The 18,102-nt window shown below is 39.9% G+C and overlaps 1 protein-coding gene across 1 annotated transcript in view; it reads left to right on the top strand.

The window, feature by feature from the left end:
• Nucleotides 1-4,198: 4,198 nt before the first annotated feature.
• The window catches only part of OLFM1 (olfactomedin 1), a 72,005-nt gene continuing 58,101 nt past the window's right edge, over nt 4,199-18,102 (top strand). The window contains exon 1 of the mRNA XM_060757475.2: nt 4,199-4,519. Coding sequence (XP_060613458.2) covers nt 4,451-4,519 — 69 coding nt within the window. The 5' untranslated portion in view covers nt 4,199-4,450. The remainder of the gene's footprint in view (nt 4,520-18,102) is intronic.

Below are 18,102 nucleotides of genomic sequence, written 5' to 3'. Positions count from 1 at the left end.
TTTCCCTTTCCATCCACTTCTTATTGCCATAGCTTGCCAAGGCAGAAAAATGTTTGTTTGATCAAGAGAGGGAAAAGTGTTCCTCAATGTATATATAATATTGACATCCTATATATATATATATAGATAGATATATAGATATAGATATTCTCCAATATATATATATATATATATATATATATATATATATATATATATCACATTGGAGGTGGCTTTGACTGCAGGGTGCCCACTTGCTCCCCTTTTCCCTGCATCTTTTTTTCCAAAGCAAGGATGTTGGTGCTGTTACCATGGCAACTGCCTCCTTGCATTAAATTGATGCTCCAGCCGGAGGGATGCGGAGCCCTTTCTTAAAGGGACAGGCACCCCATTTCACCCATTTTTTTTCACCCCAATTTTTTTTTTTAGTTTTAGTGACCTCAGTGCAAATGCAGCGACCCGGATGGGACCAAAGGAATCTCATTTATGGAGGCGTATACATATGCAAAAACCCCATATGCTGGAGTCCGTAGGTGCATGTATGGCTGACATGGGTGATGGGGTAAATGTCCACTTGAGTATCCATTGCCCTGCAAAGGCCAGGAGTGAAGCGAATGTAAATAAAGAGACAGAGGAATGGATAGATAGATAGATAGATAGATAGATAGATAGATAGAGATTGATTGAATGAGAAATGGATGGATGGATGGATGGATGGGTAGATAGATAGATAGATAGATAGATAGATAGATAGATAGATGATAGATAGAGATGGATGGAATGAGAAATGGATGGATGGATGGAAGGATGGATGGATGGATGGATAGATAGATAGATAGATAGATAGATAGAGATGGATGGAATGAGAAATGGATGGATGGATGGATGGATGGATAGATAGATAGATAGATAGATAGATAGATAATAGATAGAGATTGATGGAATGAGAAATAGATGGATGGAAGGATGGATGGATGGATAGAAATATGATAGATAGATAGATAGATAGATAGATAGATAGATAGATAGATAGATAGGCAGATAGATAGAGGGATGGAATGAGAAATGGATGGATGGATGGATGGATGGGTGGATGGATGGAAGGATGGATAGATAGATAGACAATAGATAGAGATGGATGGAATGTGAAATGGATAGATAGATAGATAGATAGATAGATAGATAGATAGATAGATAGATGATAGATAGATAGATGATGAGATACATAGACTTCAGAGATCAGGGAATGTAAATAAAGAGATAGAGGAAAGAATGGATGGATGGATGACTGGCATGAGAAATGGATGGATAGATAGATAGATAGATAGATAGATAGATAGATAGACAGATACTAGATAGATAGATAGATAGATAGATAGATAATAGAGATGGATGGAATGAGAAATGGATGGACAGACGGACAGACAGACAGATAGATACATAGACCAGAAATCGGGGAATGTAAATAAAGAGATAGAGGAAAGAATGGATGGATGGATGACTGGCATGAGAAATAGATAGATAGATAGATAGATAGATAGATAGATAGATAATAGAGATGGATGGAATGAGAAATGGATGGATGGATGGATGGATGGATGGATGGATGGACGGAGGGACGACAGATAGATAATAAATGGAAATGGATGGAATGAGAAATGGATAGGTAGATATAGATAGATAGATAGATAGATAGATAGATAGATGATAGATAGATGAGATACATAGACTTCAGAAATTGGGGGATGTAAATAAAGAGATAGAGGAAAGAATGGATGGATGGATGACTGGCATGAGAAATGGATGGATAGATAGATAGATAGATAGATAGATAGATAGATAGATAGAGATCATTGAGATAGATAGATTTCCTCTTCTTGAGAAATTGGGGAATATAAATAAAGAGACAGAGGAAAGAAAGGATGGATGGATGGCTGGAATGAGAAATAGATAGATAGACAGACAGACAGACAGATAGATAGAGAGATGGATGGAATGAGAAATTGATAGAAATAGATAAAGAGGAGAGAGAGGCGGATGGATGGATGGATGGAATGAGAGAGAGAGAGAGAGAGAGAGAGAGAGAGAGAGAGAGAAGGAGCAACCCTGAGGAAGAAAGGAAGAGGAAGAAGGGGAAGGGAGAAAGTAATAAAGGGAAAGGGAGGGAGGGGAGAGATTGTGAAAGGAAGGAAGGAAGGAAGGAAGAGGAGGAGGAGAAAGAAATGGAGTAATCCTGAGGAAGAGAGGAAGAGGAAGAAGGGGAAGGGAGGAAGAGATAAAGGGGAGAGGGGGAGGGAAGAGAGGAAGGGTGTGAGAGAGAGAGAAAAGGAAGGAGGGAGGGAGAAGAAAGAGAGGGGGAAAGAAGGAAAAAGGAAGGAAGGGTAAGAGAGAAAAGGAAGTAGGGAGAAGAGAGACAGAGGAAGGGAGGAGGGAGGAAAGGTGAGAGAGAGAAAAGGAAGGAGAGAGGGAGAAGAGATGGGAGAAAGAAGGAAAAGGAAGAAAGGAAAGAGGTATGAGAGAGAGAAAAGGAAGGAGGGAGGGAGGGAGAAGACAGAGGGGGAAAGAAGGAAAAGGAAGGAAGGAAGGAAGGCCAGGAGCAAGAAGAATGCGAGGGTAGAGAAGGAAGGAAGGAAGGAAGGAAGGAAGGAAGGAAGGAAGGTGAAATAACAGATAAGGAAGGAGGGAGGGAGAAAAAGTGAGAGAGGAAGGAGGTTGGGCAAAGAGATGGGGAAAGAAGGAAAAGAAAGGAAGGAAGGAAGGAAGGAAGGAAGGAAGGAAGGAAGGAAGGAAGGAAGGAAGGAAGGAAGGAGGTGTGTGAGAGAGAAAAGGAAGTAAGGAGGGAGAAGATAGAGGGGGAAGAAGGAAAAGGAAGGAAGGAAGGTTGAGAGACAAAAGGAAGGCAGAAGCGAGATGAAAGAGAGGGTAGAGAAGGAAGGAAGGAAGGAGGGAGATGTGAGATAGAGATAAGGAGGGAGGGAAAAGAGAGAGGGAAGGAAGGAAAGTAGGAAGGAAGGAAATGTGAGATAGACATAAGGAGGGAGGGAGAAGAGAGAGGAAAAGAAGGAAGGAAGGAAGGAAGGAAGGAAGGAAGGAAGGAAGGAAGGAAGGAAAGTAGGAAGGAGGGAAATGTGAGATAGAGATACAGAAGGAGGGAGAAGCGAGAGGGAGGGAAGGAAGGAAGGAAGGAAGGAAGGAAGGAAGGAAGGAAGGAAGGAAGGAAGGAAATGTGAATAAGGCAGGAGGGAGAGAGGGAGGGAAGGAAGGAAGGAAGGAAAGAAGGAAATGTGAGCTAGAGATAAGGAGGGAGGGAGGGAGAGAGGGAAGGAAGGAAGGAAGGAAGGAAATGTGAGCTAGAGATAAGGAGGGAGGGAAAAGAAGGAAGGAAGGAAAGAAGGAAATGTGAGCTAGAGATAAGGAGGGAGGGAGGGAGGGAAGGAAATGTGAGCTAGAGATAAGGAGGAAGGGAGAAGAGAGAGGAAAGGAAGGAAGGAAGGAAGGAAGGAAGGAAGGAAGGAAGGAAGGAGGGAAAGAAGGAAGGAAGGGAGGGAGGGAGGGAGGGAGGGAGGGAGGGAGGAGGGAAGGAAAGGTGAAATAGAGATAAGGAGGGAGGGAGAAGAGAGAGGAAAAGAAGGAAGGAAGGAAATGTGAGATAAATGAGGACGAGAGAAGAGAGAGGGAAAGAAGGAAGGAAATGTGAGATAGAGATAAAGAAGGAGGGAGAAGAGAGAGGGAAAGAAGGAAGGAAGGAAGGAAGGAAGGGTGAGAGACAAAAGGAAGGCAGGAGCGAGAAGAAAGAGAGGGAAGAGAAGGAAGGAAGGAGGGAAGGAAGGATGTAAGGAGGGAAGGAAGGAAGGAAGGAAGGAAGGAGGGAGGGAGGGAGGGAGGGAGGGAAGGAAGGAAGGAAATGTGAGATAGAGGTAAGGAGGGAGGGAAAATAGAGAGGAAAAGAAGGAAGGAAAGTAGGAAGGAGGGAAATCTGAGATAGAGATAAAGATGGAGGGAGAAGAGAGAGGAAAGGAAGGAAAGAAGGAAGGAAGGAAATGTGAGATAGAGATAAAGAAGGAGGGAGAGAGGAAGAGGGTGACTGAGGACGAAAGGAATAGAAAGAGGAAGCGCTTGGGGGAGGAAAGAAAGGAGGAGAAAGCAGTGAGAGGAAGAAAGAAGGAGAGGGAGGAAGACAGGAAGAGGAGGAGGAGGAGGGGAAGGGAGGAGCAGAAGAAAGGAAAGAGGAGGCGAGAGGGGAAGGCGAGAGGGAGGGAGGCTAGGCTGGCAAAGAGAGGGGAAGGAAGGCGGGGGAAGGAAGAAAGGAAGGAAAGAGAAAGAGGGATCGCGAGAGAGAGGGCGAGGGAGAGAGAGAGGGAGAGGGCTGTGGGCAGGCTCCTCTTGGTCTTTGGGGGCGAGGATGCCCAGGGCGTGGGGCCGGTGCCTGTGGGGCTGAGAGGAGAGCCGCCTCCTCGCCTGATGCCCAGCCATGCCACCCCACAGCAGCAAGCTCCTCAGCCTCCTGGTCCTCCTCCTGATGGGCACCGAGCTCACCCAGGTAGGCACCAGGGAAAGAAGGAAGGAAGGGGCCTTCACCCACCGTCTCCACCCCCACTCCCTGGCAGAGGGTGGAGAACCCTACTGAGCTCTTGCAAGACACCCTGGGCAGCCTCCCGACCAAAGCCGCACCAGGCCGGGAGCATCCTTCCTTCCTTCCTCCATCCCTTCCTCCTCATCCCTCTTTTCCTTTGGTACCCAAGGCTCCTTCCTTGCTCCCTTCCCCAGCTCTCCTTCCTTCCTTTCCCTTCCCAAAGACCCCATTCCTCTCCCAAGGCTTCAAGAAGGGGTCTCTTCTAAGGTCATGCCAAGTTGGGGGGGGGGGGGGGCTGTGTTTGGCAAATTTGGGGGATGCTTTTAATGCCTCGAGCATGCTTTTCTGAATTGTCTGTTTTGAATTGTATCCCAATGTTTTGAATCTGAGCCACTTTTGAGTCTATCTCTAAATTGACATCACCAGAACTAGTCAAGGGATGCTATGGTTTCCCACTTTTGAGCATATATATATCTATTTAAATGTATTTATAAATAAATATTTTAAATATATAATATTTATTTATATTTATATTTATATATAAGTAAATATTTTAAATATATAATGTATATGTGTGTATATATATGTATATATTTATTTATAAATACATATTTTAAATATATATATTATAATATTTTATATTCATACTTATATATAAGTACATATTTTAAATATATATTTATAAATAAATATTTTAAATATATAACATATATGTATTTTATAAGTATATATATATATGATATGTATATATATATTTATATTTATTTACAAATACATATTTTAAATATATATATATATTATAATATTTATTTATATTTATACTTATATATAAGTAAATATTTTAAATAATATATATTTATTAGTAAATATTTTAAATATATAATACATATGTATTTATAATATATATAAATATTTATTTATATTTATTTATAGACATTTTTAAATCTATATCATAATATTTATTTATATTTATACTTATATATAAGTATATATTTTAAATATATCATATAAATTCATTTAAATATATATAATATTTCTATTTTATTTCTATTTATTTCTATTTCTATTTTATTTCTAAGTATTTATTTTATTTCTAAGTATTTATTTATATTTATATTTTATTTATCTTTAAACATTTTAAATATATAATATTTATTTATATACATAAATATTTCAAATATATAATATTTATTTATTTTTAGAAATAAACATTTTAAATATATATTTATTTATTTATATTTAGAAATAAACATTTTAAATATATATTTATTTATATACATAAATATTCTAAATATATAATATTTATTTATTTTTATAAATACACATTTTAAATATATAATATGTATTTATACATAAATATATTTTTATTTATATTTTATATATATATTATTTATATTTATAAGCCTACAATGTCAATGTTTGTCGCATAGAGTCATAATATTGGGACTTCTCTAATATTGTCAAGCTGCTGAGAGTTCATTCACGTTGCTAACCTATCGTCAATACTTAAGGACTCTCCTCCGGCCTTTGTTTGAGTAAGACAGAGAAGAAGGAATGAGAGATCATAAGTTGGGATCAGTTTCCTCTTTGCTTGCAGTCTTGTACGTAGACTTTGAGTATGTTTTGATGGATTGCAACTGCCTTTGGGTTTCATTCTGTTGTGATGTTTGGATATCTTCAATGGGAGATCTGTGCTTTTACGTCCGGCTACTCTGAGTCCCATTTGGGGAGATAAAGTGCGATATAGATAATAAATATAATAATAATAGATATACTAATACCCATTTCTCCTCCCCCAAAGGTCACTTGGTGCTATGTCTCTCCTTTACTTGGGAGGATTGATATGGCAACTAGATCTCCTTTTTCGTGGCTGTTTCGTACTAAATCTCCCTCCTAACTCCCATTAAAAGTTGATGCAAAGGGACTGGGAAAGGAACTGGAGGAAAACCCCTCTGACCTTGGGAAACTAGGCATCCCAAAGGGCTGGAGCTCTCCAATGTGGACTTGCTTGAAGGGAAAATCCTGGGGAATCCTAGCAAGTGAGAATTATATTATTATTATTATTATTATTATTATTATTATTAAAGCCCCTCTGACCTTGGGAAACTAGGCATCCCAAAGGGATGGAGCTCTCCAAAGTGGCCTTCTGGGTTCAAAGCCTTGCTTGAAGGGAAAATCCTAGAAAGTGAGAATTATATTATTATTATTATTATTATTATTATTATTAAAACCCCTCTGACATTGGGAAACTAAGCATCCCAAAGGGCTGGAGCTCTCCAAAGCGGCCTTCTGGGTTTGAAGCCTTGCTTCAAGGAAAAATCCTAGAAAGTGAGAATTATATTATTATTATTATTATTATTAAAGCCCCTCTGACCTTGGGAAACTAGGCATCCCAAAGGGCTGGAGCGCTCCAAAGTGGCCTTCTAGATTCGAAGCCTTGCTTGAAGGGAAAATCCTAGAAAGTGAGAATTATATTATTATTATTATTATTATTATTATTATTAAAGCCCCTCTGACCTTGGGAAACTAGGCATCCCAAAGGGCTGGAGCTCTCCAAAGTGGCCTTCTGGGTCCGAAACCTTGCTTGAAGGGAAAATCCTAGGGAATCCTAGCAAGTGAGAATTATATTATTATTATTATTATTATTATTATTATTATTATTATATTAAAGCCCCTCCGGCCTTGGGAAACTAGGCATCCCAAAGGGCTGGAGCTCTCCAAAGGGGCCTTGCTTGAAGGGAAAATCCTAGGGAATCCTAGCAAGTGAGAATTATATTATTATTATTATTATTATTATTACTATTACTATTATTATTAAAGCCCCTCTGACCTTGGGAAACTAGGCATCCCAAAGGGCTTGAGCTCTCCAAAGCGGCCTTCTGGGTTCGAAGCCTTGCTTGAAGGGAAAATCCTAGAAAGTGAGAATTATATTATTATTATTATTATTATTATTATTATGTACATAACACAGCACACATACATATTATTATATTATATTATATTATTGTTACTATATTATTATTATTATATGGATTGACCTTTGAATAGGAGAGTTGCACAAAACCCTCCATCTCTCTTTCTCTTTTTTCCTTTCCTGTCCTTTCCTCCCTTTCTTTTTCAACTCATTCCTTCCTTCCTCCCTTCTTTTTTCATCCCTCCCTTCCCATCCTCTCTTTTCCCATCCATCTCTTTTTACTGGCCTTCCTTTCCTCCCTTACTTCTTCCTCCATTCCTTCTTTCCTTGCATTTTTTCCATTCATCCCTTTCTTCCTGACTTTTCCATCCATCCCTTTCCCCTTTTGCAGCCGTTCATCCCTTCCTCGCCTTTTCCATCCATTATAATATCATAATATCATTACAATATTATATTATTATATTTTTGTATTATTATATGGTTGTATTATTCTATTATTGTATGATTATATTATTGTCTTGCTGTATTATTGTATTCTTATATTCTTATATTGTTGTATTATTCTATTCTATTATTGTATTATTATATTATCATCTTATTGTATTCTTGTATTATTATATTCTTGTATTATTGTATTATTATATTATTGTCTTGCTATATTATAGTATTTTTATATTCTTATATTAGTGTATTATTATATTATTATAAGGTTGTATTATTTTATTATATTATTGTATGATTATATTATTCTGTTATTGTCTTACAGTATTATTGTATTCTTATATTATTGTATTATTATATTATTGTAATATTATATTTTTGTGGGAGAAAGAACTCTTGTCTGTTGGAGGCAAGTGTGATTGTTGCAATTGGCTATCTGGATGAACATTAAATGGCCTTGCAGCTTCAAGGTCTGGCTGCTTACTGCCTGTTTATATATCTGTGGAATAATGTCTGTATTATTATATTCTTATATTATTGTATTATATTATTGTCTTACAGTATTATTATATTCTTATATTATTGTATTATTATATTATTGTCTTACGGTATTATTGTATTATTGTATGATTATATTATTCTATTATTGTCTTGTTGTATTATTGTATTTTTATATTCTTATATTATTGTATTATTCTATTATTATATGGTTGTATTATTTTATTATATTATTGTATGATTATATTATTCTATTATTGTCTTACAGTATTATTCTATGCTTATATTATTGTATTCTTATATTATTGTAATATTCTATTATTGTATTACTGTATTATTGTATTCTTATATTCTTATATGCTTATATTCTTGTATTATTGTATTATTATATTATTGTCTTACTGTATTATTGTATTCCTATATTATTATATTATTGTCTTACTGCATTATTGTATTTGTGTATTATTATATTATTGTATTATATTATTGTCTTACTGTATTATTATATTCTTATATTATTCTATTATTATATTATTGTCTTACTGTATTATTATATTCTTATATTATTCTATTATTATATTATTGTCTTACTGTATTATTCTATTCTTATATTATTGTATTATTGTACTATTATATTCTTATATTAATGTATTATTGTATTATTATACTATTGTCTTACTGTATTATTGTATTCTTATATTCTTATATTATTGTATTATTGTATTAGTATATTAGTATATTATAACCTATTTTTTATTATTATTATTATTATTATTATTATTAATATCCTTTATATTTACTCCAGGATTGTGTGATGTATTGGTAAATAATGCGTACAGATCTGAGTAGGGTAGCCCTTTGCAGCTGACATGGTAATTTTGTCAGTGCCAATTGTCTTTAAGTGCAGGCCAAGGTCTTGAGGCACTGCACCCAGTGTGCCCATCACCACTGGGACCACCTCTACTGGCTTGTGCCAGAGTCTTTGCAGTTTGATCTTTATTATTATTATTATTATTATTATTATTATTAGAAACACAACAAGATGAGTCCACATTGGATCACTCGTTGGATGCTTCTTATATTACTGTATTACTGTATTATTGTATTAGTATATTATAACATTATTATTATGATGATGATGATGATGATTTTTATTATTATTATTATCCCTTATGCAGACTCCCTATCCCATCCACCCCTCCATTCTTACTCTCTTTCCTTTCCTCCCTTACCTTTCCATCCCTTCTGTCCCACTCTCTTTCCCTCCCTTACTTTCTGCATCCATCCTTTCTTCCTCCCTCCCTCCTTCCTTTCCTTCTTTCTGCTTTCCTTTCATTCCCTCCCTTCCTTTTCCAATCGTCCTTTCTTCCTGCCTTTCCCATCCTCTATTAGTTCTCCATCCATTTGGGTTGCTGTGAGTTTTCTGGGCTGTCGGGCCATGTTAACAGAAGCACTCTCTCCTGACGTTTCACCCACACTTATGGCAGGCATCCTCAGACGTTGTGAGGCCTGTTGGAAACTAAGCAAGTGAGGTTTATATATATATATACCTGTGGAATAATGTCCAGGGTGGGAAGGAAGCAACACCTTGAAAATTGCTAGGCCATTAAATGCTAAGCAAGATGGCCAATTGCAACAATTGCGCTTGCCTCCAACAGACAAGAGTTCTTTCTCCCACCCTGGATATTATTCCATTGGCAGTAACCAGCCAGACCTTGAAGCTGCAAGGCCATTCAATGCTAAGCAAGCTGGCCTATTGCAACATTCATGCTTGCCTCCAACAGACAAGAGTTCTTTCTCCCACCCTGGATATTATTCCATATATATATAAACAGGCAGTAAGCAGCCAGACCATGGAGCTGCAAGGCCATTCAGTGCTAAACAAGCTGGCCAATTGCAACAATCACGCTTGCCTCCAACAGACAAGAGTTCTTTCTCCCACCTTGCACATTATTCCACAGATATGTAAACAGGCAGTAAGCAGCCAGACCTTGAAGCTGCAAGGCCATTAAATGCTAATGGTCACTTAATGTGATTTGAGTTGACACATTTAAGTTGACACAATCACTCCTACCTCCAACAGACAAGAGTTCTTTCTCCCACCCTGGACACCCCACAGAAATATAAACAGGCAGTAAGCAGTCAGACCTTAAAGCTGCAAGGCCATTAAATGCTAATCAAGGTGTTTAGTTGACACATTCACTCCTACCTCCAACAGACAAGAGTTCTTTCTCCCACCCTGGACATTTTTCCACAGACATATAAACAGGCAGTAAGCAGCCAGACCTTGAAGCTGCAAGGCCATTCAATGCTATTCAAGCTGGCCAATTGCAACAGTCATGCTTGTAGTTCTTTCTCCCACCCTGGATATCATTCCACAGATATATAAACAGACAGTAAGCAGCCAGACTATGAAGCTGCAAGGCCATTCAATGCTAATCAAGTTGGCCAATTGTAACATTCACACTTACCTCCAGCAGACAAGAGTTCTTTTTCCCACCCTGGACATTATTCCACTGGTGTATATATCTAAACTCCATTTGGATACTTTCCAACAGACCTCACAACCTCTGAGGATACTTCCCAACAAAGGATTCCCCCAGGTAGTAAGAAGCAACACCTTGAAAACTGGTAGGCCATTTAATGCTAATCAAGCTGGCCAATTGCAACTTTCACGCTTGCCTCCAACAGACAAGAGTTCTTTCTCCCACCCTGGACATTATTCCACAGATATATAAACAGGCAGTAAGCAGCCATACCATGAAGCTGCAAGGCCATTCAATACTCATCAAGCTGGCCAACTGCAACATTCACGTTTGCCCAGCAGACAAGAGTTCTTCCTCCCACCCTGAACATTATTCCACAGATATATCAACCCCACTTGCCTAGTTTCCAGAAGACCTCACAACCTCTGAGGATGCTTGCCATAGATGTGGGTGAAATGTCAGGAGAGAGTGCTTCCGGAGCATGGCCAGACAGCCTGAAAAACTCACAGCGACTCAGTGATTCTGGCCATGAAAGCTTTCGATGAGAAACCTCACAACCTCTGAGGATGCCTGCCTTTACTTACTTAGGCGATCCCTCGTAGTCCGAGGATGATGGTCCTCCAAGTTCAGTGTCCTGGGGGTGGGTCCGTAGGTGGCTGTGGAGCCCTATTTTTGACCTGCATCTTCTCTCACAGTGAGGGCATTGGTTTCCATGTGGGAGGTGGTCTCGGTTGGGGTTGGCTTGACGCACCTTCCTCTTTCACCCTCCATTCGTGCCTCTTCAAATTCTGCAGCACTGCTGGTCACAGCTGACCTCCCACTGGAGCGCTCAAGGGCCAGGGCTTCCCAGTTCTCAGTGTCTATGCCAGAAATTTAGGGCTGGTTTTGAGGCCATCTTTCAATCTCTTTTCCTGCCCACCAACATTCCGGCCACGAAAGCCTTCGATGAGAAACCTCACAACCTGCCATAGATGTGGGCAAAATGTCAGGAGAGAGTGCTTCCGAAGCATGGCCCGACAACTCAGAAAAACTCAGAGCGACCCAGTGATTCCGGCCTTTGATGAGAAACCTCACAACCTCTGAGGATGCCTGCTATAGATGTGGGAGAAACATCAGGAGAGAGTGCTTCCGGAACATGGCCCGACAGCCCGGAAGAACTCACAGCGACCCAGTGATGAGAAACCTCACAACCTCTGAGGATGCTTGCCATAGATGTGGGCGAAATGTCAGGAGAGAGTGCTTCTGGAGCATAGCCAGACAGCCCGGAAGAACGGACAGCGACCCAGTGATTCCGGCTATGAAAACCTTCAATGTGGGAGAAATGTCAGGAGAGAGTGCTTCCGGAACATGGCCAGACAACCCGGAAGAACTCACAGCGACCCAGTGATTCCGGCCACGAAAGCTGATGAGAAACCTCACAACCTCTGAGGATGCCTGCCATAGATGTGGGCGAAACGTCAGTAGAGAGTGCTTCCGGAGCATGGCCCGGAAAATTCATAGCAACCCAGTGATTCGGGACGTGAAAGCCTTGGACAACACATTTTCCATCCGTTCTTGTCTTTCTTTCTGCTTTCCTTTCTTCCTCCCTTCCTCGTTCGTTCCTTCCTTCCTCCTTCCTTCCTTCCGTTCCTTCTCTTTATGGACCGAACAAGGGGAACATGTGCAGCCATCTCCCCCTGGAAAGCAGCCTTCTCGTGCCATGCGCTTTCCCAGGAAGCATCCCTTCTCGGCCTCGTCATCTTGAGCATCAGAGCCATAATAATGCACGGTCTTTCTTAACAGCGTCTCCTAATAACAACGTGGTCGGAGACTTGGAAACGTGGTTGCAATGAAGGACGAGATGGAGACTTTCTCTTACCGCATCCCCATTGTTTTCCCTTTTGCAGCGTTCCCAAAGCTCTCCTCCTTCTTTGCCTTTTGTTTTCTTTCTTTCCAATGCATTTGGGAGCAGCCTATGCACATGCTTAAGTGCCGAGGCCTGGGAATCCTACACAGGCCTCTATGTATTATTATTATTATTATTATTATTATTATTATTATTATTATTATTATTATTACTACTACTACTACTACTACTACAGGCCTCTGTAGTATTTATTATTATTATTATTATTATTATATTATTATTATTATTATTATTATTATATTATTATTATATTATATTATTATTATTATTATATTATTACTACTACAGGCCTCTGTAGTATTATTATTTTATTATTATTATTATTATTATTATTACAGGTCTCTGTATCATATTATTATATTATTATTATTATATTATTATTATATTATTATTATTATTATTATTATATTATTATTATATTATATTATTATTATGTTATTATTATTACTACAAGCCTCTGTATTATATTATTATTATTATATTTTATTTTATTATTATTATTATTACTACTACAGGTCTCTGTATTATTATTATAATATTATTATTATTATTATTATTACTACTACTACAGGCCTCTGTATTATATTATTAGTTTTCTGGGCTGTCTGGCCATGTTCCGGAAGCATTCTCTCCTGACATTTCACCCACATCTACGGCAAAGGTTGTGAGGTCTCTTGGAAACAAGGAAAAATTGTTTTTATATATTTATGGGATGTCCAGGGTGGGAGAAAGAACTCTTCTGGGCTCTCTGGCCATGTTCCGGAAGCATTCTCTCCTGACGTTTCGCCCACATCTACGGCAAAGGTTGTGAGGTCCCTTGGAAACAAGGAAAATGGGGTTTATATATCTGTGGGATGTCCAGGGTGGGAGAAAGAACTCTCCTGGGCTGTCTGGCCATGTTCCGGAAGCATTCTCTCCTGACGTTTCGCCCACATCTGCAGCAGAGGTTGTGAGGTCTGTGGGAAACAAGGAAAATGGGGTTTATATATCTGTGGGATGTCCAGGGTGGGAGAAAGAACTCTTCTGGGCTGTCTTATGGGTATTATTATTACTATTATTATTACTATTATTATTATTATTGGTATTATTATTATTATTATTATTAATACTATTATTATTATTACTATTACTATTTTTATTATTATTATGAGTTCCTCGGAAAGCAATATGAATATAACTTGTATTGATAAAGGCTTTTGTGGCCAGAATCACCGGGTTGCTTTGAGTTTTCTGGGCTGTCTGGCCATGTTCCGGAAGCATTCTCTCCTGACATTTCACCCACATCTACAGCAAAGGTTGTGAGGTCTCTTGGAAACAAAGAAAATGGGGTTTATATATCTGTGGAATGTCCAGGGTGGGAGAAAGAACTCTTCTGGGCTGTCTTATGGGTATTATTATTATTATTACTATTATTATTATTACTACTATTATTATTATTATTATTATTATTATTATTATTGGTATTATTATTTTTATTATTGCTATTTTTATTATTATTATAAGTTCCTTGGAAAGCAATATGAATATGTTGTATTCACAAAGGCTTTCATGGCCAGAATCACTGGGTTGCTTTGAGTTTTCTGGGCTCTCTGGCCATGTTCCGGAAGCATTCTCTCCTGACATTTCGCCCACATCTACGGCAAAGGTTGTGAGGTCTGTTGGAAACAAGGAAAATGGGGTTTATATCTCTGTGGGATGTCCAGGGTGGGAGAAAGAACTCTTCTGGGCTGTCTTATGAGTATTATTATTATTACTATTATATTATTATTATTATTATTATTATTATTATTATTATTTATTGCTATTTTTATTATTATTATGAGTTCCTTGGAAAGCAATATGAATATAAGTTGTATTGATAAAGGCTTTCGTGGCCAGAATCACCAGGTTGCTCTGAGTTTTCTGGACTGTCTGGCCATGTTCCGGAAGCATTCTCTCCTGACGTTTCGCCCACATCTACGGCAAACATTTTGAAGTCTATTGGAAACAAGGAAAATGGGGTTTATATCTCTGTGGGATGTCCAGGGTGGGAGAAAGAACTCTTGTCTGTTAGAGGTAGGTGGGAATGTTTCCATTGACCACCTTGATTAGCATTGAATGGCCTTGCAGCTTCAAGGTCTGGCTGCTTACTGTTTATATATCTGTGGAATGATGTCCAGGGTGAGAGAAAGAACTCTTGCCTGTTTGCGTTTGAGGCAACTGTGTGTGTTGCAATTGGCCAGCTTGATTAGCATTGAATGGCCTTGCAACTTCTTAATGCCTGGGGGAATCCTTTGTTGAGAGGTGATTAGCTGTCCCTGGTTGTTTCTTGTCTGGAGTTCCCCTTTTATTGAGTGTTCTTTATTTACTGTTATGATTTTAGAGTTTTGTTTGTTTTTAAATACGGGTAGCCAGGCAGGAAGGCTCAATCAAAGCCCTCCTGACAGATGGCCATCCAACTCTGTTTGGGGACTCTAATAGGCTCATAATCCTAGAGTTGGGACCCCAAAGGCCATCCAGTCCAACCCCCTTCTTTCAGGCAGGAAGACACATTCAAAGTCCTCCTGACAGATGGCCATCCAGCCTCTGTTTAAAAACTACAAGACAATCCTAGAGTTGGAAGGGACCCACAAAGGTCATCTAGTGTAACCCCCTTCTGCCAGACAGGAAGACACAATCAAAGCCCTCCCAACAGATGGCCACCCAGCCTCTGTTTAATAACTGCAAGAAAATCCTAAAGTTGGAAGGGATCCCCAAAGGTCACCTAGTCCAACCCCCTTCTACCAGGTGGGAAGACACAATCAGATCCCTCCCAACAGATGGCCATCTGTTTAAAGACTGCAAGAGAATCATAGAGTTGGAAGAGAGGAAGATAGGGAGGAAAGAAAGAGAGAAAGAAAGACAAAAGGAAGTGAAGGAGGAAAAGATGAAAGGAAGGAAGGAAAGAAGGAAGGAAGGAAGGAAGGAAGGAAGGAAGGAAGGAAGGAAGGAAGGAAGGAAAAAGGAAAGAGAGAAGGAAAATAGGATGAAAGGGTGGAAGGGAAGGATTGAAGGAAGGAAGGAAGGAAAAAGGAGAGAGAGAGAAAGGCAAAAGGGAGTAAAGGAGGAAAGGATGAAAGGGAGGGAGGGAGGAGGGAAGGGAAAAGGAAAGAGAGAAGGAAAGTAGGATGAAATGGTGGAAGGATTGAAGGAAGGAAGGAGGAAGGAAAGAGAGATGGAAGGAAGGGAAGGATAAAGGAAAGAGAGAAGGAAGGAAAGACAAAAGGGAAGGAAGGAAGGAAGGAAGGAAGGAAGGAAGGAAGGAAGGAAGGAAGGAAGGAAGAAGAAAGATGGTGAGAGGGGAAAGAGGCAAGAAAAGGTGGAAGGGAAGGATGGAAGGAGAAAGAGGGAGGGAGGGAGGAAAGGCAAAAGTGAGGGAGGCAAGGAAGGAAGGGAGGGGGACAAAAGGGTGGAAGGAAAGGAGAAAGGAAAGAGAAAAGGAAGGAAAACAAAAGGGAAGGAAGGAAGAATAAAGAGGAAGAGAGGGGGAAAGGCAAGGAAGGAAGAAAAGGTGGAAGGGAAGGATAGAAGGAGAAAGAGGGAGAGAAGGAAGGAGGAAGGAAGGCCAATAGAGAGGGAAAGGATGGAAGGGGAGAAAGGGAGGGGAGGGAGGAAAGAGAGAAGGAAAGAAAGACAAAAGGGAAGGAAAGAAGGAGAGAGGGAGGGAGGGGAGGGAGAAAGAGAGAAGGAAGAAAAGACAAAAGGGAAGGAAGGAAGGAAGGAAGGAAGGAAGGAAGGAAGGAAGGAAGGAAGGCAAGGCAAGGCAAGGCAAGGCAAGGCAAGGCAAGGCAAGGCAAGGCAAGGCAAGGAAAGGAAAGGAAAGGAAAGGAAAGGAAAGGAAAGGAAAGGAAAGGAAAGGAAAGGAAAGGAGAAAGGGAGGGGAGGGAGGAAAGAGAGAAGGAAAGACAAAAGGGAATGGAGGGAAGGAGGGAGGGAGGGAAGGAAGGAAGGAAGGATAGAAGGAAGGAGAAAGAGGGAGGGAAGGAGGGAAGAAAGAGAGGAAGGAAGAAAGGAAGGGAGGAAGGTGGAAGGCAAGGAAAGGAAGGAGAAAGGGAGGGGAGGGAGGAAAGAGGGAAGGAAGGAAAAACAAAAGGGAAGTGAGGCAGGGAGGGATGGAAGGAAGGAAGGAGGAAAGGGTGGAAGAGAAGGAGAAAGAGGGAATGAAGGAGGAAAGAAAGAGAGGAAGGAAGGAAGGAAGGAAGGACAAAGGGGTGGAAAGGAAGGAAAGAGAGAAGGATGAAAGGATGGAAGGGAAGGAAGAAAGAAAGAGAGAAGGAAGGATGAGTGGGATGGTAAGAGAGAGGAGGGCCTGAGAAGAGTCCAAGGGTCCCTGGGTTTGCCCATACCTGGTCTCGACCCTCCTTTAGTTGTATAGGGAGAGCTAGCAAACTACATATCCCAATGCATGATCTTGATTGTATTTGATAGCTTTGCCTCTTGCAATACCAAGATATTACTGAGAAGTGAGATAATAATAATAATAATAATAATAATAATTGTCACCTATGGATGACCAGCAAAGGATGGAACAAGTGGGCCTACATTCATGCTTGCACTGCCACGTCTCCATGCTTTGGAGTCCTGGGAGTTGTAGTTTCACAAGGTCTTTTACCTTCCCTGTTGCCTTCTCAGACTACAACTCCCATAGCACGGAGCTATAGTAATTCAAGGTTTGCCAAAATGCAACCATTCTGCACTATAGACACCTGTTTTGTTTTGTTTTTACTTTGCCGGTCTTCGGAGCGCATTAAACCTTATTCTTCGAAGTGTGGCAATAGCACAGCTGTGCCCTTTCAGCGCTGCCAGATGGGCAAAAACTCATTTCCTGTCCCTGTTGTTTGCGCCGGTGCCACAAATTCCCTTCTCGATAATATAAGTTCTGGCTGGAGGTTTGAACTTTTATTGTCTTTTCAAAAAAAATAGAATGAAATTGGAATGTTTGTGGTGATTCTGCAAAACTGGCTCCTCGACGGATATTGCCTAGGTGTGTCTTGGGTCAAGGAAACTCAGAGGTGGTTTCTCCAAAACATAGCCTATAAAACACTTGCTGGTCTCCCATCCAAGTCCTAACCAGGGCTGGCCCTGCTTAGCATCCAAAATCAGGGGAGCTATAGCCAGCCTAGAGGGTTCCTTCCTCTGCAGTAGAGCCTATCCTATTGCTTGGTGGTCTCCCATCCAAGTCCTAACCAGGGCTGACCCTGCTTAGCATCCAAAATCAAGTGAGTTATAGCCTGCCTAGAGAGCTGTGCAAAGCTCTGCGGTTGTGCCGGTTTCTTCCTCTGCAGTA

This window comes from Anolis sagrei, chromosome 11 (assembly GCF_037176765.1).
Source record: "Anolis sagrei isolate rAnoSag1 chromosome 11, rAnoSag1.mat, whole genome shotgun sequence".
NCBI lineage: Eukaryota > Metazoa > Chordata > Lepidosauria > Squamata > Dactyloidae > Anolis > Anolis sagrei.
The sequence above is the reverse complement of the archived record's forward strand: the minus strand, read 5'-3'. Positions and strand labels throughout refer to the sequence as shown.